The sequence below is a fragment of the Zalophus californianus genome, chromosome 6 (genome assembly GCF_009762305.2).
Source record: "Zalophus californianus isolate mZalCal1 chromosome 6, mZalCal1.pri.v2, whole genome shotgun sequence".
Taxonomy (NCBI): domain Eukaryota; kingdom Metazoa; phylum Chordata; class Mammalia; order Carnivora; family Otariidae; genus Zalophus; species Zalophus californianus.
Genome location: NC_045600.1, coordinates 119,543,186 through 119,570,635, shown reverse-complemented (window position 1 = coordinate 119,570,635; position 27,450 = coordinate 119,543,186). Strand labels below are relative to the sequence as shown.

Sequence of the window (27,450 nt, the reverse complement as noted above, 5' to 3'; positions counted from 1 at the left end):
GCGCACAGTAACATAAAAACGATTTTTCCCTGCTTTCTCCCTGAAGAGAGGAGGTTAGGAACTTTGAACTCCAAGGCTGAAGATTGGGTGGGGCCATTTTTATTTTCATCCTCTAAAGAGAACTGGAAAGCTTTCAGGGAACAAAAGCCACATAGAGCAACCCAAGCAGCTTACACTGAACCTGGCCCACTGGCAAGGGGTGGTGCAACTCCCACGCAAAGATATCTGAGAATCAGAGTAGCAGGCCCCTCTCTCAGAAGACCAGCTGGAACAGCAGGCAAATACCAAGTTTACAGAGCACACAGAACTTCAAAACTCCAGCACTAGGGGAAAACAGTATGTAGAATTCGAGTTTTTTTTCTCATGATTCTTTTATCTTTCAGTTTAAAATCTTCCTCTTCTTTTTTGCTTTTTCTCCTTTTCATCTAGTTTCTTATTTTATCAACTCTTTGTTTTTAAGCCTTTATTTAACTTATATTTTTACATTAACATTTTGTAGATATGTTCTTCATTTTTGGCTTCCTTTAACTGTATTCTATTTTAGTTTTGTATATTAGATTATATATATATATATATGTATATATATATATATATGTTTGCTTTCTTTACAATTTTGGGATTTAGTGTCTTCTAACATTGTCTAGTGTGTATTTCACTTGGGTCATGGTTGATATTTTTGATTTTGTTAATCCATTCTTCTGGCAAAATTACTAGAAGAAGGAATTCACAAAAAAAGAAAAAAACAGAGGTAAGACTCTGCCACAGATCTAGTTGATACGGATATAAGTAAAATGTCAGAGCTGGAATTCAGAATAACGATTATGTTACTAGCTGAGTTGAGAAAAGCATAAGAGACACTAGAGTATCTCCTAGTGCAGAAATAAAATTTAAAGAGGCTGAAATTAAAAGTGCTTTAACAGAGATGCAGTCTAAAATAGATGTTCTAACAGCTAGGGTTAATGACACAGAAGACAGAGTCAATGACATAAAAGACAAGATGATGGAAAGGAAGGAAGCTGAGGAAAAGAGAGAAAAACAACTAATGGACCACTAGGGGAGGACTGAAGAAAGCAGCAACATCATAAAGTGAAACAATATTAGAATTGCTGGGGTCCCAGAGGAAGAAGAAAGAGAGAGAGGACCAGAAGGTATATTGAAGCAAATCATAGCTAGGAACTTCCCTAATCTGGGGAAGGAAATAGGCAATCAAGTCCAAGAGGTAGAAAGAATACCCCTCAAAATCAATAAAAATAAACACTCTGACATATAATAGTGAAGCTTACAAATTTCAGAGATAAAGAGAAAATCCTGAAAGCTGCTCGAGACAAGTAGTTCTTAAACTACAGGGGTAGGGCCAGTAGACTGGCAGCAGCAAACCTAACCACAGCGACTTGGCAGTCCAGAAAGGGCTGGCATGATATATTCAGGGTACTAAATGAGAAAGAGATGCAGCCAAGAATACTTTATCCATCAAGGCTGTCATTCAGAATGGAAAGAGAGACAAAGAGCTTCCAAGACAAACAGAAACTAAAAAAATTTGTCATCACTAAACCAGCCCTGGAGAAATATTAAAGGGATCCTATAAGTGAAGAGAGCCCAAAAGTAACATAGTCTAGAAAGAAACAGAGACAATCTACAGAACAGAGACTTTACAGGCAATACAATGGCACTAGCTTCTTATCTTTCAGTAGTTACTCTGAATGTAAATGGGATAAATGCTCCAATTAAAAGAGACAGGGTATCAGATTGGATAAAAAAGCAAGACCCATTGATATGCTATCTACAAGAGACTCATTTTAGACCTAAACACCGCCAGATTGAAAGAGAGAGGGTGGAGAACTATTTATCATGCTAATGAACATCAAAAGAAAGTTGGGGTAGCAATACTCATATCAGATAAATTAGTTTTTAAACCAAAGACTGTAGTAAGGGATGAAGAGGGACACTATATCATATTTAAAGGGTCTATCCAACAAAAAGATTTAACAATTATAAATATTTATGCTAACTTGGGAGCAGCCAATTATATAAACCAATTAATAACAAAATTAAAGAAACACATAAGAAATAATACAATAATAGTAGGGGATATCAACACCCCACTCAGAGCAATGGACAGATCATCTAAGCAGAAGATCAATAAGAAAAGAAGGGCTTTGAATGACACACTGAATGAGATGGACTTCACAGATATATACAGAGCATTCCATCCTAAAACAACAGAATATACATTCTTCTCAAGTACACATGGAACATTTTCCAGAATAGATCACATACTGGGTCACACATCAGGTCTCAACCAGTACTAAAATTTTGAGATTTTTCCCTGCATATTTTTGAACCACAAAGCTTTGAAATGAACTCAATCACAAGAGGAAATTTGGAAGGAACTCAAAATCTTGGAAGTTAAAGAGCATCCTACTAAAGAATGAATGGGTCAACCAGGAAATTAAAGAAGAATTTAAAAAATTCATGGAAACAAATAAAAATGAAAACACAAATGTTCAAAACCTTTGGGATACAACTAAGGTGGTCCTAAGAGGGAAGTACATACCAATAAAAGCCTTTCTCAAAAAGTTAGAAAAATCTCAAATACACAATCTAAACCTAATCAGCTAGAGAAAGAACAGCAAATAAAGGCTAAACCAAGCAGAAGAGAAATAATAAAGAATTAGAGCAGAAATCAATGAAATAGAAACCAAAAGAACAGTATAACAGATCAATGAAACTAGAAGCTGGTTCTTTGAAAGAATTAATAATATTGATAAACCCCTAGCCATACTTATCAAAAAGAAAAGAGAAAGGACCCAAATTAATAAAATCATGAATGAAAGAGGGGAGATCACGACCAATATCAAGGAAATACAAACAATTGTAAGAACATATTATGAGCAACCAAATGCCAACAGATTAGACAATCTGGAAGAAATGGATGAATTCCTGGAAACATATAAACTACCAAAACTGAAACAGGAGGAATAGAAAACCTGAACAGACCCATAACCAGCAAGGAAATTGAGGAAGTAATCAAAAATCTCCCAACAAAAAAGAGTCCAGGGCTGGATGGCTTTACAGGGGAATTCTACCAAACATTTAAAAAACTAATACCTATTCTTTTGAAGCTGTTTCAAAAAAAAAAATAGAAATGGGAGGAAAACTTCCAAACTCGTTCTCTGAGGCCAGCATTACCTTGATCCCCAAATCAGACAAAGACCCCATCAAAAAGGAGAACTACAGACCAATATTCCTGTGAACATGGATGCCAAAATTCTCATCAAGATATTAGCCAATAGGATCCAACAGTACATTAAAAGGATTATTCACCATGACCAAGTGGGATTTATTCCTGGGCTGCAAGCATGGTTCAACATTCACAAATCAATCAATGTGATAGAGCACATTAATAAAAGAAAGGACAAGAACCATATTATCCTTTCAATTGATGCAGAAAAAGCATTTGCCAAAATGCAGCATCCTTTCTTGATTAAAATTCTACAGTGTAGGGATAGAAGGAACATACCTCAATATATTAAAAACCATCTACAAAAGTCCACAGCAAATATTACTCTCAATGGGGAATAACTGAGAGTTTTTCCCTTAAGGTCAGGAACACGACAGAAATGCCCACTCTCATGACTGTTGTTCAATATAGCCTCAGCAATCAGACAACAAAAAGAAATAAAAGGCATTCAAGTTGGCAAAGAAGTCAAACTCTCACTCTTCATGGATGACATGATACTTTATGTGGAAAATCCAAAAGTCTCCACCTCAAAATTGCTAGAACTCATACAGGAATTCAGGAAAGTGGCAAGATATAAAATCAATGCACAGAAATCAGTTGTATTTCTATATACTAACAATGAGACAGCAGAAAGAGGAATTAAAGAATTGATCCCATTTACAATAGCACCAAAACCCATAAGATACCTAGGAATAAACCTAGCCAAAGTGGTAAAGGATCTGTACTCCAAAAACTACAGAATACTTATGAAAGAAATTGAAGAAGACACAAAGAAATGGAAAAACATTCCATGCTCATGGACTGGAAGAATAAATATTGTTTAAAAGTCTATGCTACCCAAAGCAATATACACATTCAATGTAGTCCCTATCAAAATATCAACATTTTTCACAGGGCTGCAACATATAATCCTAAGATTTGTATGGACCCAGAAAAGATCCCAAATAGCCAGAGGAATGTTGAAAAAGAAAAACCAAAGCTAGTGGCATCACAATTCTGGACTTCAAGCTATAGTACAAAGCTGTGTTCATCAAGAGAGTATGGTACTGGCACAGAAACAGACACATAGATCATTGGAACAGAATAGAGAAACCAGAAATGGACCCTCAACTCTATGGTCAACTAATCTTCAACAATGCAGAAAAGCATATCCAATGGGAAAAGGACAGTCTCTTTAATAAATGGTGCTGGGAAAATTGGACAGCCACATGTAGAAGAATGAAACTGGACCATTTTCTTCCACCACACACAAAGATAAACTCTAAATGGGGCGCCTGGGTGGCTCAGTCATTAAGCATCTGCCTTCGGCTCAGGTCATGATCCCAGGGTCCTGGGATCAAGCCCTACATCGGGCTCCCTGCTCAGCGGGAAGCCTGCTTCTCCCTCTCCCACTCCTCCTACTTGTGTTCCCTTTCTTGCTGTGTCTCTCTTTGTCAAATAAATAAATAAAATCTTAAAAAAAAGATAAACTCTAAATGGATGAAAGACCTAAATGTGAAACAGGAATCCATCAAAATCCTAGAGGAGAACACAAACAGCAAATTCCTCGACCTCAGCTGCAGCTATGTCTTGCTAGACACCTCTCCAAAGCAAGGGAAATGAAAGCAAAAATGAACTATTGGGACTCCACCAAGATAAAAAACTTCTGCATAGCAAAAGAAACAGTCAACAAAACTAAAAGGCAACCTATGGACTGGGAGAAGATATTTGCAAATGACATACCAGATAAAGGGTTAGTATCCAAGATCTATAAAGAACTTATGAAACTGAACACTGAAAAAACAAAGAATCCAGTCAAGAAATGGGCAGAAGACATGAACAGATATTTCTTCAAAGAAGAGAGACAAATGACCAATGGACACATGAAAAAATGCTCTACATCCCTTGGCATCAGGGAAATACAAGTCAAAACCACAATGAGATACCACCACATACCTGTCCAAATGGCAAAAATTAACAAGACAGGAAACAACAAATGTTGGCAAGGGTATGGAGAAAGGGGAACCCTCTTACACTGTTGGTGGGAATGCAAGCTGGTACAGTCACCCTGGAAAACAGTATGGAGTTTCCTCAAGAAGTTAAAAATAGAGCTACCCTAAGACCCAACAATTGCACTACTGGGTATTTACCCCAAAGATACAAATTTAGTGATTTAAAGGGGCACCTGCACCCCAATGTTCATAGCAGCAATGTCCACAACAGCCAAACTGTGGAAAAAGCTGAGATGAGATGTCCATTGACAGATGAATGGATAAAGAAGATGTGGTGTATATATATATATATATAGACACACAGACACACACAGAGTGGAATATTACTCAGTTATCAGAAAGGATGAATACTTATCTTTTACATCAATGTGGATAGAACTGGTGGGTATTTTGCTAAATGAAGTAAGTCAATCAGAGAAAGACAATCATCTTATGGTTTCACTCACACTTGGAATATAAGAAATAGCACAGAGGATTATTGGGGAAGGGAGGGAAAACTGATTGGGAAGTCATCAAAGAGGGAGAAAAGCCATGAGAGACTCTTAACTATAGGAAAAAAAAACTGAGGGTTGCTGGAGGGGAAGTGTGTGGAGGGATGGGGTAATTGGGTTATAGGTATTAAGGAGGCACATGATGTGATGAGCACTGGGTGTTTACACAATTGATGGATTGTTGAACACAACATCTGAAACTAAGTATGTACTATATGGTGGCTAATTGAAATTAAATTAAAAAAAAGAAATTCCAATTTCCCTAAAAAACAATGAAATACTATTAAACACCTATATAACAACCCAGAAAGGCTATCTGAGTACTGTACTGGTTATGAATTATAATTTTCCTCCCCAGTACAAAGAGTCCATGTCCCACTCTGCAAGCTGCAAAGAATACATGTTATGATGTAAAGAATAGAGACATAATATTTAAAAGATAATAAAGATACTACCTAAAATTGGGCTCAATTTTGCAATAGGTTTGATAGGTTTGAAGACATGAATATCACAAACTTTAGGAGTTAAACTTTTCAGGAAAGGGAAGGGGATTGAAAATCATAATGCAACAAATATAACATTTGATGTATGAGCCTATCAGTCAGCTTGCTGTGTAACAAACCATCCTAAAATCTAGTGGGTTTTTATTATTCCTCATGATTCTTGGATTGGTTGGGCAAGTTGTCTGATTGAGGATGGCCAGGCTAGGGCTGGCTAGTCAATGATGGCATTACTCACCCGTCTGGGTGTTGGCTTGACTTGAGCTGGGGCCATGAACATGTCTGGGCATTTGTCTTATTTCTGGCAGATTGGCCTAGACTCACTCATTTGGTGGTTACAGCGTTCCCAAGAGCAGCAAGAGGGGCCAAACCCAGCCCTCAAGACTTTCCAAGTTTCTGCTGATGTCATTTTTGCTATTAAGTCACATGGACAAGGCCATGAACAAAATAAAAAGAATTCTTATAGCTGTTTTCACAAATAACTTACATACTACCAGACACACTTTCATCCTTCACCTATCTCTTAAAAGTTTTGCTAATGTGCACATAAAGATTCATTATAGCAGATTTTCTACTTGATAGTAAATTTGGATAATACTGTTTGTGAACTGTTAGAGTGAATATTGAGACAGTGAGAGTTTGGGTAACAAGGATAGGTGCATTTTCAAATGGAAACCTGAAAGTGGCAGAAAACTGTGTTTAAGGACAAATGTTACAAACACCTTTGGATAATTTTGTGTTTTATTTCTGACAATCTCAACTGACATTTTGCGCTTGGCTGAGATATCTGAGCAGCCTTTAATTGGCACGGGCCTGTGATTACCATTTTATAACGAAAACTTCCAGTGGCTTCATTTACTAATATATTTATGCACCAGTACCAGGTGTGGTGCTAAAGTGCTCAGAACCTAAGGAAAAGAGCCTCTGCCCCCTGGGAGTGTGTGTCTGCTATAAACCCAATCTCCAAGTCCCTGTCCTTTATTAATCATTTTTCCATTTGACCCTCTTCTATCTATGGTAAAGGAAAAGGAAAGTGTTAGGAAGTAATTTTCTGAGTTTTAGAAGTTACAAATTGATATCATTAAGAGGCATAATTTTTCTTCTGTTTTGTCAAAATGCTCCACATGCTACAATAATTCATGGCCTATTTAGGAATCATTAAGCTCTCCAATTATTAAAACAAATTATGAACATAGGCTCTCCACAAGCATGATGTTTTAAACTGGGGGATTCTGCACATTTACCATGTGTTACATTTATTAGTATTTTAAACACATTAATTTCACAGCTATTTATGAATTATATAAAATATTTATTTGTAAGTGATTTTTTTTCTTGCAGAAAGGAAAAATGTTTAATGACATAACAAAGAAAGTTTGAGAAACATAAAAATATTTCTCTGTGGGTGGGAAGTGTTTCTTCAACATTTAGTCAAATGTAGACACAATAAAACATCTACCCCATGCACCACACACACCATCTGCATTATACCCTCTTGAGTTAGAGTTTGTGGCAGGGCTTCAGAATAAAGAGAGCATTCCCCCAAGCCCCACTGTCCCCAACCCCAGAGCATCATGGTGTGCTCTTTTCCCTTATAAGAAAGTAATACTGGGGGTAGGGACAGGAATCCATGCCTCACTCTGCAAGCTGTAGCATCACAGATGGTTTCTGATTACAGTGGCCCCCCCCCTTATCTGTGGTTTCCCTTTCTATGGTTTCACTAATCCTTAGTCAACCTTAGGTTGTCAGTCAGGTGCCCCCAAACCCATTTTAAAATTAGTCAGTATACAACAGGAAATAACACACATGTATACACACACACACAAACTTCCTCTTTATTTCTCTCTCTCTGTACAATTCCAAGGTCAGAGTCTGTTAATGAGAGACACGTGCAAAGTTCTGGAAGGTGATAATGAGACAGGCTATTATCCCCCAAAGGCATGTTTAGGCAGACACATGGACAGAGGGGAGGACTTGCACTGGGCCCCTCTGGATGTTGAGATTTCATTCAACTCTGGAAGCTCCCACAATTACCTGCCCCCAGCTTCTGCTTCCCTGGTATTTGCTCCTGCAGCTGGTCAAATGCTTAAGCAAGACTCAGATTCCCTATACATAATTCTTTCCACATTAAAAACTTGGATGTTTTTTGTCTTTTCTAGCTGGAATCCTAATTGATACGCCGACTTCATTTTTCTGGTTGCTATGTGTGACCATCAAACTTGCTGTTTTTTCACCTTAATTGTATGTTTAATTCCCAGACTAAAATATAAGCTCCATGAAGGGAGGGAGTTTTCTTGTCGGGGCAGTGCTGGGTCTTCAGTGGTTTGCAGGGCATGGCATACTCAGTGCAGCAAAGAGATATAAATGAATGGATCAGTTAATAAAAATCAGGATCTGGTCAGTTGAATTAACTACCTCAGAAAGGTTCTTTAACTGGAAACTCGATGGTAAGGATAAATGTGGGATTTATTGAGAATTACTGAACCCACACTCGGTAATAGTAATTCATTATTATATATAATATGTAAATAAAACTGAAAGGTATAAAAATCTCTAACAGTCTGCTTCTAGATCCACTTTACTATGGGCCTAATTGATGATAATCCTTTAAACTATGTTTAGGGGAAGGGCCTCTGAAGTGGTCCAGTCTCTGAATATTTCTTTTATTTTTTTTTTAAGATTTTATTTATTTACTTGAGAGACAGAGGGAGAGCACAGAAGGAGAGGGAGAAGCAGGCTCCCTGCTGAACAGAGAGCCCCATGTAGGGCTTGATCCCAGGACCCTGAGATCAGGACCAGAGCCAAAAGTAGACATTCAACCGACTGAGCCACCCAGGTGTCCCTCGGGACATTTATTTAGGTCTCTTGGTGAAATTAGTCCTATCCCACATTTAATGGTTGCAGCAAAGCTTTATTCTGTGCTGGGAATACCAAAAGGTTTCCAATTACAGAGGTCGTGTGAACCTCACCAGCCTTCTGTTGAATCAGCATTTGGCTTGGATGTCTGTTACCTTTATAGTTCTTTGTTGTTGCTTGTTTCTTACTTTTCTTTTTGATTTAGATTGTGTTGTTTGATAAGGCTTTTAAGTGAAAATGATCATTATTATATAAGCTAATACTGTATGGATCTATGCCAGACATTAAGGGTTTTTCATGTAATCATTTCCTTTCTTCTTTATAACCCATTTAGGAGGTGAACATTCCACCCATTGTACAGATTAGAATGAGGCTTCAATAGGTAATATTACCAGTTAAAGCTTGGACTTGTGAATGCAGGGGAATCTGATTCTGTGCTTTGAATTATAGTCTACTACCACTTGACCCCTTATCATATTTTATGTGTTTATTACAATTTAAGACTTACAGAATCTTTTGTACATATGTTATCACATTATTGACTAATAAACTGGTTATCATTTGTTAAAATGTTTACCATATTGAGCCATGCACTATACTAAGCTCTAACAGAAAAGGACGTGGGGGTTAAGGAGGTAAACATGGAGGAAACCCAAACTTTTGACAAAGAAAATGAAACATACGGAAAATTCATTTAATGAACCACTTTGCCTCTCCTTTTGCTCTGTTTCAGGAATACCAAATTGACATATTTTTTGCTCAGACCTGGACAGACAGTCGCCTTCGATTCAACAGTACTATGAAAATACTCACTCTGAACAGCAACATGGTGGGATTAATATGGATTCCAGACACAATCTTCCGTAATTCTAAAACTGCAGAGGCTCACTGGATCACCACCCCCAATCAGCTACTCAGAATTTGGAATGATGGGAAAATCCTTTATACTTTAAGGTGAGATGTGGTGGATTTTTAATCACTGATGGGCTGATAATTTAGATCATTGTAGAGATGGGACCCTATTTTCATTTCTGCGTTCTGTCACTTCTCACGTTTGACATGCTACAGCATCCTGAAAAAGTTTGTCCTAATGCCACTATGTGTGAAAATAAAGGCATACAAATGATCTACAATGAATATAAACTCATTCCTTCGTCAGAACCCATTTCTGCTGGAAGTGGACTGTGCAATTATCTTTAATATATTTAACCCATGGGTCCACTCAGCTAAGAAAATAAAGATATCTTGGTGTACCAATTAACAAATGTAATCATAGCCAAATTTAAGACTACAGGAAAAAAAGAGCACAAAAGGTATTCCCCAATGCATCCCTAATGGAAGTGGCAGCTACAGTGTAATAAGACTTCCTGTGGGCCAGGCAGTCCTTACAAAGCTGGGCAAGGTAAGAGAAACCACACGTCAAAGAAGTGAACTGACTTGCCTGTCCAAAGTCACCACTGGGAACTAGTGTTATCAGAGTTTGAACCTGTGTCTGTATCTCTCAGAAGTCTTTCCACTAGCGTGGCCCAAGTCTAACTGAACACCCAGCTGTAACATACCACAGGAATGCCCTGTACCTTGGCCAGCCTTTCTGTTTGTCTAGCATTAGGATCAAGACAGTACCCTCCAGACACTGTTGTCCCCACTGCCCGCCATCCCTTAGGAACACTATATGTGCTCACTCTCTTCTAACACTTTCTTTCACCACCTTTGCAGCACCATGGCTCCTCTCTATGTCTCCTGCTTCTGCTTTTGTGCAGTCTTTTCTCCCACTGTTCTTTCTGCCTCGGGACTTCCTCATTACTTCACTCACTTTCTTCCCTCCTGCTGACTTAGTTCATCCATTTCCATATCTATGCTGAGGCTTCCCACATGCCTACCTCCAACCCAGAACTTTCCTTCTGGACTCCAGATGCTTGGAGCCACCTGCCTATGGGATGTCTCCTCCTGAGGGTCTGAAAGGCATTGCAAATTCAGCATGCCTCAGGAGACTGTGACTTGTCTAATTCTTCTGACACATGTATCTTCCTGGCTCAGTAAAGCCCACCACCAGCCCCTGGGCACGTCTCCTCTCCCACCCCCACATTCAGTACATGAACTCTTAATTGCAGGTGAATTGTGGCCATGCAGAGAAGTCTGTAACTCAGAATGGTAAACAAGTATCCACAGCACAAATAAAAGTACTGATTAAAATCAAAAGAAGTGGAAGATTAGAGAATTTCAACTTTCAGGGAAATAATAATTTTGGCAGGCAGAGAACAACAACAACAAATCCACAGCAGGGAACTCTGCTGATGGATTATAGTTAGAGAGACAGAGTCTGTAACAGGTGTTTCCACATCAGTCTTAATGGAGTGCGGATGAGACTCTGAAGTAAAGGTGAGCCTCAGCAAACCAGAACGGGGACATGGCCTATCCTGGGATCCTTCATAGGAACTCTGGCCCCAGAGCTGTGTGCTCTGGAAGGATGCAGTGCACACACTTGTATAGCCACCACCTGCTTAGTCTAATGAGAGAGTTGTCTAAATATGAAGTCCATTCTACAAGTGGATTAGTTTTGCATTATACCTACCTAGACAAATACACCAGTTTCAAAATGGAGGAAGGTTTTAATTCAGTCAAACAGATTGAAGACAAAGACATAAAATAACGGTTGTTTTTATTTGTCTCCTCTCTGACTTTGCTTGTATTTCTAGACATATTTGGAGTTTTACTAACTGAAGTTCTCTCTGCTACCAATAGTTAAAAACAGAACAAAATAACCCAAAAGCCACTAAATGGTATCCCTAAAAGGCACCACTGCCGAGTGAGTTAAGTGCACTGCTCTCACTCCCCAATTGTGGTAAAGTGACTGCTCCTTGGCTTTGATCTGGGACTTTTCTGGGTTGCTCCTGGCAGACCTCAAGAGTGACCCTTGGCTCTCCTGCAGGCTCACTATAAATGCAGAATGCCAGCTGCAGCTGCACAACTTCCCCATGGATGAGCACTCCTGCCCTCTGATTTTCTCCAGCTGTGAGTACCAACTTGGGTATAAATGCTGTGTAAAGGAATGTCTATCTTCTGTTGATTTATGGCAGATGGTCATGAGATTGATTATAGCATCATTGTGCACAGCAAAAAGGGATAATGGTTTTGGTATTAGACACATGGGTGTTTTAACTCTATTGTTTGGATGTATGTTACAGAATAGGTAGCTTTGAAAAAGCTGTGAGCAACTTGACCATTACTTAGAATAATGAAAGAGTCAGAAATTGGTGAACAGTTGACTTACCAAAGACCCTTATGCTAATGAGCTGTGCATATTTGGAAGTATAAAAAATTCATTTGCAATATTTTTGGGTTTAATATCATCTTCAAGCAAGTTGTTTTGTTTTCAGAATAGAAAGGTAAAAAATTTTATTTAAATATATTTATATTTGTTTTATTGCCATATTGTAGGATATAATTTTTCAGTATTTTATTTTCTAATATTTTATATATAATTAATATTAGCTAACAAGTAATCATTCACAAATTCTTTAAGACAATATCTAATACATACAGGGATACGTATAAAAGGAAATATCAAATTTATGTGTATTTATAAAATAACTTTTTAAGTAAAGCTCAATATGGAAATATATCTGTAGAATTCAGGATAGTTCCTTTTAAATGTATTGATCACAAGTAGCTAAGTATGACTCATAAGAATTTAGTTAACTTTATTGGCTTTCTATAAAATTGCATATGGAACTTGACAAACAAATGTGATGAAATCTCAGGCAGAGGTTTTGTGGCTTCCCTCACCAGACATTATAGTGAAAAGACAAAAATGAAATAAGAGATGAACACATTTTATAGTTCATTTTAGGTACAGAAAAAGGCAAGGTAGAAAGCGTTTATTACTTTAAAAGTTATAGAACCATTCAAATAGTCTATTTCTTTGTGAGTCAGTTTGGTATAATGTATACAATTTTCCTAGTGATTTGTCCACTTCACTATTTATTAGTGTTCTCAGTAAACCCAATTTAGCTATGTAGATCCTTCCAATGCTCTGATATGCTATTAATTCATCTATAACTACTATAACTATAATTATTACTACTACATAACTTTAATGGTTGTTTCTTATTTTTTGCTTTTTTCTAATTCTTTATGCAATTTGACAGCATCTCATTTCTTCACTAAATTTTTAATGTCATCTTCCACTTATTTAAATTTCCAAAACTTTCCGATATCTTTGTAGGAGCAATTTGCAGAATTTGTTGTTTTGTTTTACTTGGTTACATGGTAATTAATTTACTTTTCTGTTCAATAAGTAATTTGTTCATTTCAGTTCATGTTTCTTGGATTTTTTTTTTTTTTCTGTGGGATTTCTTTGAGGCTTACATTTAAAACAGGTTTTTCTAAGCAGGTTTTGCTCTGGCTCTGCCTGGTGTCTCTATAACTTTAAAGTTTAAACCTGGATTCCTAGGCTACATAGTTGGTGTGAATTCTAGCTACATGTCTGTGATTTTACATTCTTAGGAAAGACTTTTTTTGCTTTTCTGTTGTTCCCAGAGCCAAATCAGGATAGGGAATCTACTTTTAGGGAGAGTTTCTCCTGAGTCCACAAGCTGAGGTTATCTCCTTTCCCTGTGGTAGCAACACAAATGTCCACCAACAGATGCATGGATAAGCAAAAGTGGGAGAAAGGATAAAAGATCATGATCCTGCTATATACTGTCTATATGAGACACAATTTAGATTCAAAGATAAATCATTTGGAAGTGAAAGGATGAAATAAGATATATAATGCAAATAGTGGCGGAAAGAGAGTTGGATTGGTTATATTAATATAAGACAAAATATATTAAAGAAAACTGTTATTAGAGACAGAGAAGGATGTTTATAATGATAAAATGTGTCAGCACATCAAGAAATTCACAGTAATAATAAATATGCATGCATCTAATAATAGAACATTAAAATACATAAAGCAAAAATTGACAGATCTGAAGGGAAAAACTGATGATTCAACAATAGTTAGGTAATTTAATAACTCACTTTAAAAAATGGATAGAAAAACTATAAATAGAAGGTCTATCAGGGAAACAGAAGACTTGAACAGTACTTCAAAGCAACCAGATCTAGTAGATATCTATAGAATAGCCCACTGAACAACAACAGAATACACATTGTTCTTAAGTGCACATGAGACTTTCTGCAAGATAAGCCACATATTAGGTAATGAAACAAGTCAATAAATTTAGAATGATTGAATTAAGATTGCAGGATACAAGATCAATATACAAACAACATTTGCATTTCTATAAACTAGAAATTAAGCCTTGAAAAGGAAAGTAAGAAAACAATTACATTTTCAAAAGTATCAAAAAGAATATAATACTTAAGAATGAATTTAACAAAATAAATGCAAGAATTGTATGTTGAAAACTACAAAAATGTTGAAAGAAAGGAAAGAAGATCTAAGCAAATGGAAAGGCATTCTATGTTCATGAACAGAGACAATGTTTTTAAGGTGGTAATGCTTTCCAAAATAATCTATAGATTCAGTACAATACTTATCAAAACCCCAGCTGGCTCTTTTTCCCTGAAATTGACAAATTGCTTCTAAAATTTATGGGGAAATTAAAGAAATCTAGAATAGCTAAAACTATCTTGAAAGAAAAACAAATTTAGAGAGCTCACACTTCTGATTTCAAAACTTACTACTAAGCTACAATAACCAAGACAGTGTGGTGTGGTGCTGCTATAAAGATGGATATACAGATATACTCAAATGCCCATCAATTGATGAACAGATAAAATTTGATGTATAACAGAATATAACTTCACCTTAAGTAGATTGGGAAAAGAGACAAATCTCCCATGCAGAAGAACTCCAAATAATTTATATAGATATTCCACCTTCATGGAGGTGGAACATAACTTCTTACCCCTTAGGTCAAAGATGAGCATAGTAACTTCCTTCCAAGAAGTTTATAATGGAAAGGGATAAAATGAGGTATTTTATAGTGGAGAAAACTAACAAACACTACTTCAGCCAGGTGATTAAGGTCAATATCAACAGTTGTAAGTCATATTGATAGTATGTACCTTTATATGATGAGATGATAATGGCACTTTACCTCTGTGATCTCCCTCCTAAAAACCCATAACCCCCTTTTAATCATAAGAAAAACACCAGACAAATCCTAATTCTACAAAAACCTGAACAGTACTGTTCAGAACCGTCAATGCCATTGACAGAGCAAGAAATGTCTTTGAAACCATCATAGCCAATGTGGTATCTTGGATGGCATCCCAGGATAGAAAAAGAGCATTAGGGGCAAATGGATGAAATCTGAAAGAAGACTGGACATGATTTAACAATAATATACCAATATTGGCTCAATAATTGTGGCAAATGTATATATTAATGTAAGATATTAATAATAGGGGAAACTGGGTGTGGTGTATTGGGAACTCCCTCTAGTATCTTTGTAATTTTTTCCATAAGTTTAAAACTATTTTAAATTTCAGCATAGGAACAGTAGACAAAAACAAAATACAACCTAGAGAACGGGAGAAGATATTTGCAAATGTCTTATCAGATAAAGGACCAGTATCCAAAACCTATAAAAAAACTTATCAAACTCAACACCCCCCCAAAAATCTTATCTTCAAAAAGATAGAAATATGAGTAATCATACCGAGCTGGTATTATAGGTCCAAATCCTAAATAAAATTGGTCCAAGTTGCTGATAAATTACTACTTTAAGGGCTTAAGTGAAATAATAAGGTGAAAAATGACAAAACAAGATCCCATGCCTCTTCCTTCACTTCAGCAAAACAAACTTCTGAATTATGGGAAATTTCTGGAGACCCTGAGTTAGAAGTTCCAGCGTAGAGATCTCAGTGGTAAACAATCTTGTACAGTGGTTCTTACATATTTTGGGCTCACATATCACTATGAGAGTCTGAACAAACTTATGGTCCTTTATTCACACATTTAGATAATTTCACATGATATTTTGCACCTCCCAGCTACATAATTTGTAGTCCAGAGTTTCAAAACTTCTCATCTAGTCCATCTTGCTCATGTGTAGATGAAGAAACAGAAACAGATGCTGTCACTTTCCTAGGTTAAGGGATTAGAAATGGGATCCTCTGACTTCTGGAAAGTGCTTCTTCCATTGTATCAAACTATTACTATTGATTAGTTACTATTGACTCTACCTCAAAAATGTTACTATTGACTCTACCTCAAAAATGTCCCTGAACTTGTTCACTGCTAACTGTTTCCACCTGTTGGATTTTTCGCTCCAACTCTTATATTTCAAGTTCATTATATACATATATCCTGGCATTCACTTACTAAAATATATATCTGTCTAAATCATTCCAGTACTTCTAACCATTCAAAATTCTTTCCCCTGGTGATGAGTATCAGACAGGAATGCTTTACCATAACCAACAAGATTCCTTCCTCTCTCTCTAACTTAATTTCTTTCCACTCTCTGTCTTGAAAGTGCATGCTTTACTATTCCTTTTATGGATGTTTATCTCTTTTTCACTCAAAATATAGCTCTATACAACACTATTCTATATCCTTTATATTTTCATTTTACCAAACTGTAAACTAAGGCATCCTCAATAGCTTGTGTATATAGATCAATTCAAACACAAAGATTTAGTATCTATGGATTTTACTCATAGAATTTTAATTGCATGTTCCAAACCAAAAATAGTTTCTTCTACAGTTTTTAGTTATATGATTTAATGATATTTCACCTGCAGAACAACACATATGAAAAGAATAAAATATAGTCATTGTGAGTAGAATGGAAGCCTCTAAAGAGGATCATAATCATCATGACAATAAGATCATCCTCCATATTCCTTTATGGTTACTTGATGAGGAGGGATGTTTGTTAGCTCTTCTAGCACTCCATGAGCCCCTCATTCAGGAGAGTAGCTATGTGCTTGGTGAGAAATGGCATCTGGTGGATAATGTCAGTTGTGCTTCACTTTACTCAATTTCATGAGAAGTTTCTGTGAAGGAAGGAGGTTACACTAACCTGTTGTGTTTTCCTTAGGAATTTGATTATCTACTCAATAACAGTACCTCACATGTACCAAAATAAACTTCAAGTCCACCCCTCCATTTTCTGTGATATGTACAGCTTCCTTCTGACGTTGAGATCTGATACTTCTTCCCATATCTTTTTCAATATCTGAAACTGTTATTCTATCATATTAAGAGGGATATTGCTTTCTGTTCCTGATCTGTGGATTATTTTTAATTGTTCTTATAAAGATAAATTGAAAAGATATATTAGGACCCACAGAAATAGTTATCTTTGATCATCCTTCAATATTATTTTCCCCATTGCAGAAATTTCTGTTTCTATTTTTCCTTATCTAGTGCTCCTAACTCTGAGAAACTTGTACTCTATATGAATGCCAAGATTTACTCTTAGCTCTTCTTGGCGCTGCACCATCCTCTCCTATACCATAGGGTAGGGGTTGCAAATGCAATGAACAACAACAACAAAACAAAAACAAAAATACTGAGCCACATCAAGAATTTCAGTGAATGACTCTGATATATATACTTTTTTTCCCTCATATATATATATACCATATATACTTTTTTTCCCTCATAAGTATACAGCAAGAAGCATGACTACATGCTTGACTAGTAAAAAGCAGCCAACCTTTATTTTCAGGCTCCAGCGTAAAACAGGTCATGATGGAGATTATGGCAAAGTACATAAATTGCCTGTGAGAGAACCACTTTCAATGTTGGCCAAATCTTACTTTGATGGAACACAGGAAAGATTTTGCCAGGTATTTTTATTTTTCAAACAGGAGATCTGAATTTTTATATGAAAGTTTCCAATATTTTTTAAAAGTTGACAAGAAATTCATTTAAAATTAAATGTATAATTAAAACATTTTGAACTTTAGAACTCTACTGACCAAACAAAATATATCCATGAACTGGACAGACAACAGCACAATCTCTGTATTAGCTCTTTCCTCTGTTTTACATTTCTTTTAAACTGTGTAACTGTTTCCTCTGGGTAGCACTGTGTTCTCTTCATTTTCCAAAGTGTTTATTTTCAATTAACAGTCCTTGTTCTCCTTTTATCATACTATCTAACAGAAATAGAATGCGAACCAAGGGTGTAATTGTAAATTTCCTAGGACTTGCATCTTTCTTTAAGTGGGTTTCATGATCAGCACGGAACCCAATGTGGGGCTGAAATCATGACCCTGAGATCAAGACCTAAGCTGAAATCAAGAGTTGGGCACTTAACCAACTGAGCCACCCAGGTGCCCCTCTAGGACTCACATTTTAAAAAGTTAAAAGAAGCTTAAAATTAAATTTAATAATATTTTATTTAACAAAATTTATCCAAAATATCATCATTTAAACATGCAATCAATGTGAAAAATAATTAGTGAAATGTTTTAATAAATTAGTATGGGATAGTTTCATAGTGTCTTCAATATCCAATGTATATTTTATGCTAACCTCACTTTTTAGTTTGGAGTAGTCACATTTTGAGTACTCATTAGTTTACCTACAGCTCATGGCCAACTGTTGTTGGAAAGCACAGTCTTAGACTCTCCCAGAGGTTTTCAAACCAGCTCTTAATCTCCTTTAAAACTGTGTATTTTGCTTAATATCAATAATGTTCTTGATTCCTCTTTCCTATTTTGCTCCCTGTTTAGTTTACTTAAATACCTAGATGTAAATTTAACCAAAGATCTGTATTTTGAAAACTGTAAGACATTAACTAAATAAACTGAAGAAGACACAAATAAATGAAAAAATATTCCATGCTCATGGATTGAAAGAATCACTATTTTTTAAATGTCCATACTATCCAAAGCAATCTAAAGATTCAATGCAATCTCTATCAAAATTCCAATGGCTTTTGGAAAAAACAGACACAGATCAATGGAACAGAATAGAAGTCCCATAAATAAACCCATGCATATATACTGAATTAATTAATGACAAAGGAGCCAAGAATATACAATGGGGAAAGACAGTTTCTTCAATAAATGATGCTGGGAAAACTGGACAGCCATATGCAAAAAAATGAAAGTTGACCACTATCTTACATGCACACAAAAATTAACTCAAAATGGATTAAGCACTTAAATATAAGACCTGAAATCATACAACTCTTAGAAGAAAACATAAGCTGTAAGTTCCTTGACATAGGTCTTGGTAATGATATTTTGAATCCGACACCAAAACCCAAACTAACAAAAATGAAAATAAATAACTGGGGCTGCATCATACTAAAAGGCTTTTTTTTTTTTTTTTTTGCACAGAAAAGGAAACCAAACAAAATGAAAAAGCAACCTATTGAATGTGATAAAATATTTGCAAATCATATATATAGTAAAGGACTAATATCCAAAATATATAAAGAACTCATACAATTCAATAACAAAAAAAGACAATTTGATTAAAAATTTCCTTTAGTAATGCCCCCAGACATCCCTTCTATTTTCCTCTTAATACATACCTGCCATGATGAGATACAAAAAAGCCAAAGGGCAATGGAAACCAGTTTCCAATTGATCAAATTACCCAGTTCTGTGGTTGTGAAGTTAAATTCATTGCTACTGAATTTGATTCAGACACTGGTTTACTCTGTTCGCATCCCTTCATGGCAATAGGATCTCTGAGGAATGTTGACTCAGAAAAAGATTCTAAAGACATCCAGGAGGTTCATGCTCCCATTTAGGTCTCAGAACTTAGAGGGAGGGCACCATCTGCATCTCATGGTCAGTTGAATTATATCCTTTCAAGGCAGGAAGGCAAGCTGAGCAGGACTAGAAGACTTCACTTAGCTTCATCACTATCAGGCTCCAGCAACATCTGACTGCCTTGCAGAGGTACAAATAAACCAGAAAGACTTATTTTTAGGAGTCATTAATACCTTCTTTATTCCTATGTGTGCAGCAGCCAGATTACAGCCAAATGTATTTTATTCTAAGCTTTTGTTGATGTGACCTGGAGAGGGAACTAAGTACTCTAGGCTCATCCAAATGCTTTTATAACCAGTGCATGTCTTAAAATAAGTTGAGTCAAAATTGTTTGTTTCCTGAATGCTGCCGAAGTGCATTAATGAGGTGGGCCTTCTGCCAGGTAGAGCATCCTGGCAGGTGGGGCTGTCTCCCATCCTTTTTGCTTTGGCAGGAAAGGAATCACACAGCTCCTTGAAAGTTGGAGGAGTTAATCACCAAATAGCAGATGGTGTGAAATGCCAGCAGTTGTCCTGTGTCCTCTGAAGCAAATGCTCAGGTGTGAGACTTCCAAAAGGAAACACATCATCCAAGGGGAGAGTGGTGGTTAATTTTATGTGTAATTTGACTATGATATTGGTTGCTTGGATAACTGCTAAAACATTATTTCTGGGTGTGTCTGTGAGGATGTCTCCAGAAGAGAGATTAGCATTTAACTGCTAGACTAAAACAGATTACTCTAATCAATGCTGGTGGGCATCATCCAATGCACTGAAAGTCCAAATAGAACAAGGCAGAGGAATATGAAACTTGCTCTCTTTACTGGGGCCAGGACATCCATCTTCTGCCCTCAGACATTGCTCCTTCTGGTTCTGAGGCCTTCAGACTCAGACTGGGACTTATATGATTAGCCCCCAGTCGTCAGGCCTATAGACACAGACTTACATAGGCATACCTCATTTTATTTCCCTTCACTTACTGTGTTTCACAAACACTCTTTTTTTCACATATTTAAGGTTTGTGGCAACCCTGCATTGAACACGTCTATTCATGCCATGTTTTCCAACAGCATTTGGTCATTGCATGTCTCTGTGAATATTTTGGTAACTCTCACAATATTTCAAACTTTTTCATGATTATTTTATTTGTCATGGTGCTCTGTGCTCAGTGATTATGATTCACTGGAAGCTCAGATGATGGTAGCATTTGTTAGCAATAAAGTATTTTAAATTAAGTTATGTACATCATTTTTTCACATAATATTACTGTATACTTCATAAAGTGCAGTCAGTATAAATACTGGGAAACCAAAAAACTCATTTGACTAGCTTTATTGTGATACTCACTTTATTGCGGTGATCTGGAACTGAACCTGCGATTTCTCCAAGGTATTCATGCACCACAAGCTTTTCTGAGTCTTCAGCTTATAGATGACAGATCATGGGACTTCTTGGCCTCTAACTGCATGAACCAATTCCTGTAGTAAGTCTTCTCTTATGCCTATGCCTATCTGTATCTGTCTATTCTACTGGTTCCACTTCTTTAGAGAACCCTGACTGATACTAAGAGGAAGTACCCACCCTCTGAGCCTACCAAATACATGAATTCCAAGGTCTCAAATGCTCCAGCATCTGCTTGAATCTACCTAATCTGGATGCAGCAAGAGTGAGCTCTGTGGCATGTCTGGGGGACACAACTGAGTCCAACAGCCTCCACCTTTCAGTGAGAATCAAGACAGCACCCTAGCAACCAGGTTTCCCATCAAGGACCACACCAGGCAAGCCTGTGTGGTGGGTGAGGCAGACTTTGCCGCCTTCTCTTGGCCGGCCCCATACTCCTCAAGGTGCTTACCCCACAACTGCCAGCCAGCTTGATTGCCCACATGTTCCTGGATCTCTGGCCTCTCCAATTCTGTCTTGTCCCTGTCTTCCCCTTGCTGTAGACACACATGCCTTGGTGGGGCTGGGAGGGTGTCCACTGCAGATGGTTATGACTGGGCATGCCTTCTACAATGGCAGTGATGGTATCCACAGCAGAACGAACAGGGCTTTGGGATCTCCTCCATGTAACTGTCACCCTCAATGTGGTGGAAACTCATTAAAACTGGTAAATTACTGTTACACATGATTTCTGTGGCTCCACTGTCCAGTCTTGAATGTGGGTTATATTTATTCTAGCTTTAGGTGAAGTAAGATGTTCAGAGAGGTTAAGGACCTGATCATGGCAGAACAAAGAATGCTTCACTGCAAGAGATAAGTTGTGACTTTGAATGCTGGGCTTTTCTTTTTTTTTTTCCCATCTTTTTTTTTCTTTCATAATGATGTTCTGCTACTTTTATTTTTGAAATCACTTTATTGAGGTATGATTGACATGTGAAAAGCTGTAAATATTTAATGTGTACAACTCAATAAGTTTGGGGGTAAATATGTAGCCATGAAATCATCCCCAAATATATCCATCATTTCCCAAGGTTTCCTCCAGCTCCCTTTATTATTTTTATTATTATTTTATTATTATTAATTATTTTTATATTTTTATTATTACTTTATTTTTTCATTTTTTGATAACCACACTTAACATAAGATCTACCCTCTTAACAGGTTTTATGTACATAGTAAAATATTGTTAGCTATAGGCACCATGCTGTAGAGTGGATCTCCAGAATTTATTTATCTTGCATAACTGAAACTTTGTGCCCTTTGACCATTACCTCCCTATTACCCCCTCCCTCCAGCCCCTGGAAGCCATCTTTCTACTCTCTGCTAACTGTTTGACTGTGTTAGGTTCCACACATAAGTGAGATCATGCACTGTTTGTTTTTCTGTGTCTCGTTTATTTCATTTAGGATAATGCCCTCAAGATCCAACCATATTGTTGTAAATGGCAGGATTTCTTGCCTTTTTAAGACTGAATAACATTCCATTGTGTGTGTGTGTGTGTGTCTGTGTGTGTGTGTCTATGTGTATATATATGTATATATCACAACTACTTTATTCATCCACTGATGGACACTTAAGTTGTTTCCATGTCTTACTTGTTATGAATGTTAAAATGAACACGGGTGTGCAGATCTCTTTGAGATCCTGATTTCATTTCCTTTGAATACATGCCCAAAAATGGAATTGCTGGATTGTAAGGTAGTTTTATTTTTTAATTTTCTGAGAAGCATCCATACTGTTTTCCATAGTGGTAGAACTGGTTGACATTCCCACTAACAGGACACTAGTGTTCCCTTTACTCCACATCCTAGCCTAATACTGTTATCTTTTTTATAATAGCCATTCTGATAGGTGTGAGGTGACATATCATTGTCGTTTTGATTTGTATTTCCCTGATGATTAGTGATATTGAGCATTTATCTTGTACCTGTTGGCCATCTGTATGTCTTCTTTGAAAAAATATCATTCAGGTCCTTTGACCATTTTTTAATCACGTTATTTTTTCCCCTACTGAGTTGTGTGAGTTCTTTATATGTTTTGTCCTAATATTTTCTCCCATTTTGGAGATTGATTTCCATTTTGTTGATTGTTTCATTTGCTTTACAGAAGCTCTTTTTTTCATGTAGTCCCACTGTAGCGAGCCCTGTCACAGTGAATCCCTGGAGGCATCTTGCCTCTTTTCCAAATGACTTACAACAGGTGGAAGGAGGGAGGATGGTACAGTGGTAAGAAGGTCAAGGAGGTGCCAGAGACGGTGATTTTTCAGTATCCTGCAGATTCTATCATATAACAGCAAGACCACTTCCCTTGATATCTAAAGGGTATGCAGCAAATGGTCTTGTGGTTGTGCCTGTATTCAAGGCTGGATCACATGGAGAAGAATGTGATTTTTGTCTTTTGCACAAGAATGTACACAGGGGCTGTCTGCACATTCCAAACACTGTGTGCCTGTAAAAAAGCAAAGTGGAAGCATCAGAGGTCTAGAGTGAAACAGGAGTGGGATCTCTTCCCACTTTCACCACTTCTCACTGTATAGGTGTTTTCATACTGTTTAACCCTTCTGAACATTAGTTTTTTCATCTATGAAATCAGAATAATAATACCTACCTCATCTGTCACTGAAGATTAAATAAAGTGACAGTGTGTTTGCAATCGGAGCCACTGCCCAGGGCTCACCTAGAGGTCAGGAGGGAGTCATCTGATCTTCATTACTATAAAGAACCCTGTGGCAGCAGAGTACTGGGAGCAGAGTCTGTGAGGGAGGGGACAAGGACATGAAGCAAGGCTTTCTGGGCTGGAATCCCAGCTGGCAGCTCACTCACTATAGAACATCAGGGAACTTCTTTTACCTCTTTAAACCCCCCTTTTTTATTTATTACGTTTTTGTTTTAATACAGTGTTATATTAGTTTCAGGTGTACAATATAGTGATTCAACAATTCCATACATTACCTAGGGCTTATAAGGACGAGTGTACTCCTTAATCCCCATCACCTATTTCACCCATTACTCCATCCACCTGCCCTCTGGTAACGATCAGTTTGTTTTCTATAGTTAAGAGTCTATTTCTTTGTTTCTCTCTCTCTCTCTCTTTTTTTTTTTCATTTGCTTGTTTGTTTTGTTTCTTAAATTCCACATATGGGTGAAATCATATGGCATTTGTCTTTCTCTGACTGATGTATTTTGCTTAGAATTATATTCTCTAGCTCCATCCATGACATTTCTTTTTTTTAAAAAATTTTTTATTGTTATCTTAATCACCATACATTACATCATTAGTTTTTGATGTAGTGTTCCATGATTCATTGTTTGTGCATAACACCCAGTGCTCCACGCAGAATGTGCCCTTTTTAAAACACATCACCAGGCTAACCCATCCCCCCACTCCCCCCTCCCCTCTAGAAACCTCAGTTTGTTTTTCAGAGTCCATCGTCTCTCATGGTTCCTCTCCCCCTCCGACTTACTCCCCTTCATTCTTCCCCTCCTGCTATCTTCTTCTTTTTATTTCTTAACATATATTGCATTATTCGTTTCAAAAGTACAGATCCATGATTCATCAGTCTTGTACAATTCACAGAGCTCACCATAGCACATACCCTCCCCAATGTCTATCACACAGCCACCCAATCCCTCCCAACCCCACCACTCTAGCAACCCTCAGTTTGTTTCCTGAGATTAAGAATTCCTCATATCAGTGAGGTCATATGATACATGTCTTTCTCTGATTGATTATTTCACTCAACATAACACCCTCCAGTTCCCTCCACGTCATTGCAAATGGCAAGATCTCATTCCGTTTGATGGCTGCATAATATTCCATTGTGTATATATACCACCCCTTCTTTATCCATTCATCTGTTGATGGATATCTTGGCTCTTTCCACAGTTTGGCTATTGTGGACATTGCTGCTATAAACATTGGGGTGCACGTACCCCTTCGGATTCCTACATGTGTATCTTTGTGGTAAATACCCAGTAGTGCAATTCCTGGATCGTATGGTAGCTCTAATTTCAACTTTTTGAGGAACCTCTGTACTGTTTTCCAGACTGGTTGCACCAGTTTGCATTCCCACCAACAGTGTAGGAGGGTTCCCCTTTCTCCACATCCCCGCCAACATCTGTCGTTTCCTGACTTGTTAATTTTAGCCATTCTGACGGGTGTGAGGTGGTATCTCATTGAGGTTTTGATTTGGATTTCCCTGATGCCGAGCGATGTTGAGCACTTTTTCATGTGTCTGTTGGCCATTTGGATGTCTTCTTTGGAAAAATGTCTGTTCATGTCTTCTGCCCATTTCTTGATTGGATTATTTGTTCTTTGGGTGTTGAGTTTGATAAGTTCTTTAGAGATTTTGGATACTATCCCTTTTTTTTTTTTTAATTTTTTATTGTTATGTTAATCACCATATATTACATCATTAGTTTTTGGTGCAGTGTTCCATGATTCATTGTTTGTTCATAACACCCAGTGCTCCATGCAGAACGTGCCCTCCTCAATACCCATCACCAGGCTAGCCCATCCCCCTACCCCCTTCCCCTCTAGAACCCTCAGTTTGTTTTTCAGAGTCCATCATCTCTCATGGTTCGTCTCCCCCTCTGACATACTCCCCTTTTCTTCCTCTCCTGTTATCTTCTTCTTTTTCTTTTTTCTTAAAATATGTTGCGTTATTTGTTTCAGAAGTACAGATCTGTGATTCAACAGTCTTGCACAATTCACAGTGCTCACCGTAGCACATACCCTCCCCAATATCTATCACCCAGCCACCCCATCCCTCCCACCCCCAACCACTCCAGTAACACTCAGTTTCTTTCCTGAGATTAAGAATTCCTCATATCAGTGAGGTCATGTGATACATGTCTTTCTCTGATTGACTTATTTCACTCAGCATAACACCCTCCAGTTCCATCCACGTCGTTGCAAATGGCAAGATCTCATTCCTTTTGATGGCTGCATAATATTCCATTGTGTATATATACCACCTCTTCTTTATCCATTCATCTGTCGATGGGCATCTTGGCTCTTTCCACAGTTTGGCTATGGTGGACATTGCTGCTATAAAATTGGGGTACACGTACCCCTTCGGGTCCCTACATTTGTATGTTTGGGGTAAATACCCAGTAGTGCAATTGCTGGATCGAACGGTAGCTCTAATTTCAACTGTTTGAGGAACCTCCATACTGTTTTCCAGAGGGGTTGCACCAGCTTGCATTCCCACCAACAGTGTAGGAGGGTTCCCCTTTCTCCACATCCCCGCCAACATCTGTCGTTCCCTGACTTGTTAATTTTAGCCATTCTGATGGGTGTGAGGTGGTATCTCATTGAGGTTTTGATTTGGATTTCCCTGATGCCAAGCGATGTTGAGCACTTTTTCATGTGCCTGTTGGCCATTTGGATGTCTTCTTTGGAGAAATGTCTGTTCATGTCTTCTGCCCATTTCTTGATTGGATCATTTGTTCTTTGGGTGTTGAGTTTGATAAGTTCTTTATAGATTTTGGATACTAGCCCTTTATCTGATATGTCATTTGCAAATATTTTCTCCCATTCCGTCGGTTGTCTTTTGGTTTTGTGGACTGTTTCTTTTGCTGTGCAAAAGCTTTTTATCTTGATGAAAACCCAATAGTTCATTTTTGCCCTGGCTTCCCTTCCCTTTGGCGATGTTTCTAGGAAGAAGTTGCTGTGGCTGAGGTCGAAGAGGTTGCTACCTGTGTTCTCCTTTAGGATTTTGATGGACTCCTGTCTCACGTTTAGGTTTTTCAAGCATTTGCAGTCTATTTTTGTGTGTGGTGTAAGTAAATGGTCCAGTTTCATTCTTCTGCATGTGGTTGTCCAATTTTCCCAACACCCGTTGTTGAAGAGACTGTCTTTTTTCCATTGGACATTCTTTCCTGCTTTGTCAAAGATGAGTTGACCATAGAGTTGAGGGTCCATTTCTGGGCTCTCGATTCTGTTCCATTGATCTATGTGTCTGTTTTTGTGCCAGTACCATACTGTCTTGATGATGACAGCTTTGTAATAGAGCTGGAAGTCCGGAATTGTGATGCCGCCAGTTTGCTTTTCTTTTCCAACATTCCTCTGGCTATTCAGGGTCTCTTCTGGTTCCATACAAATTTTAGGATTATTTGTTCCATTTCTTTGAAAAAGGTGGATGGTATTTTGATAGGGATTGCATTGAATGTGTAGATTGGTGTAGGTCGCACT

General features: G+C 37.4%; 1 protein-coding gene across 2 annotated transcripts in view; it reads left to right on the top strand.

The window, feature by feature from the left end:
- The window catches only part of GABRG3 (gamma-aminobutyric acid type A receptor subunit gamma3), a 764,363-nt gene that overhangs the window by 421,007 nt on the left and 315,906 nt on the right, over nt 1-27,450 (top strand). For both annotated transcript variants that reach the window (XM_027571971.1, XM_027571970.1), the window contains exons 4-5: nt 9,813-10,033; nt 12,009-12,091. In XM_027571971.1, coding sequence (XP_027427772.1) covers nt 9,813-10,033; nt 12,009-12,091 — 304 coding nt within the window. The remainder of the gene's footprint in view (nt 1-9,812; nt 10,034-12,008; nt 12,092-27,450) is intronic.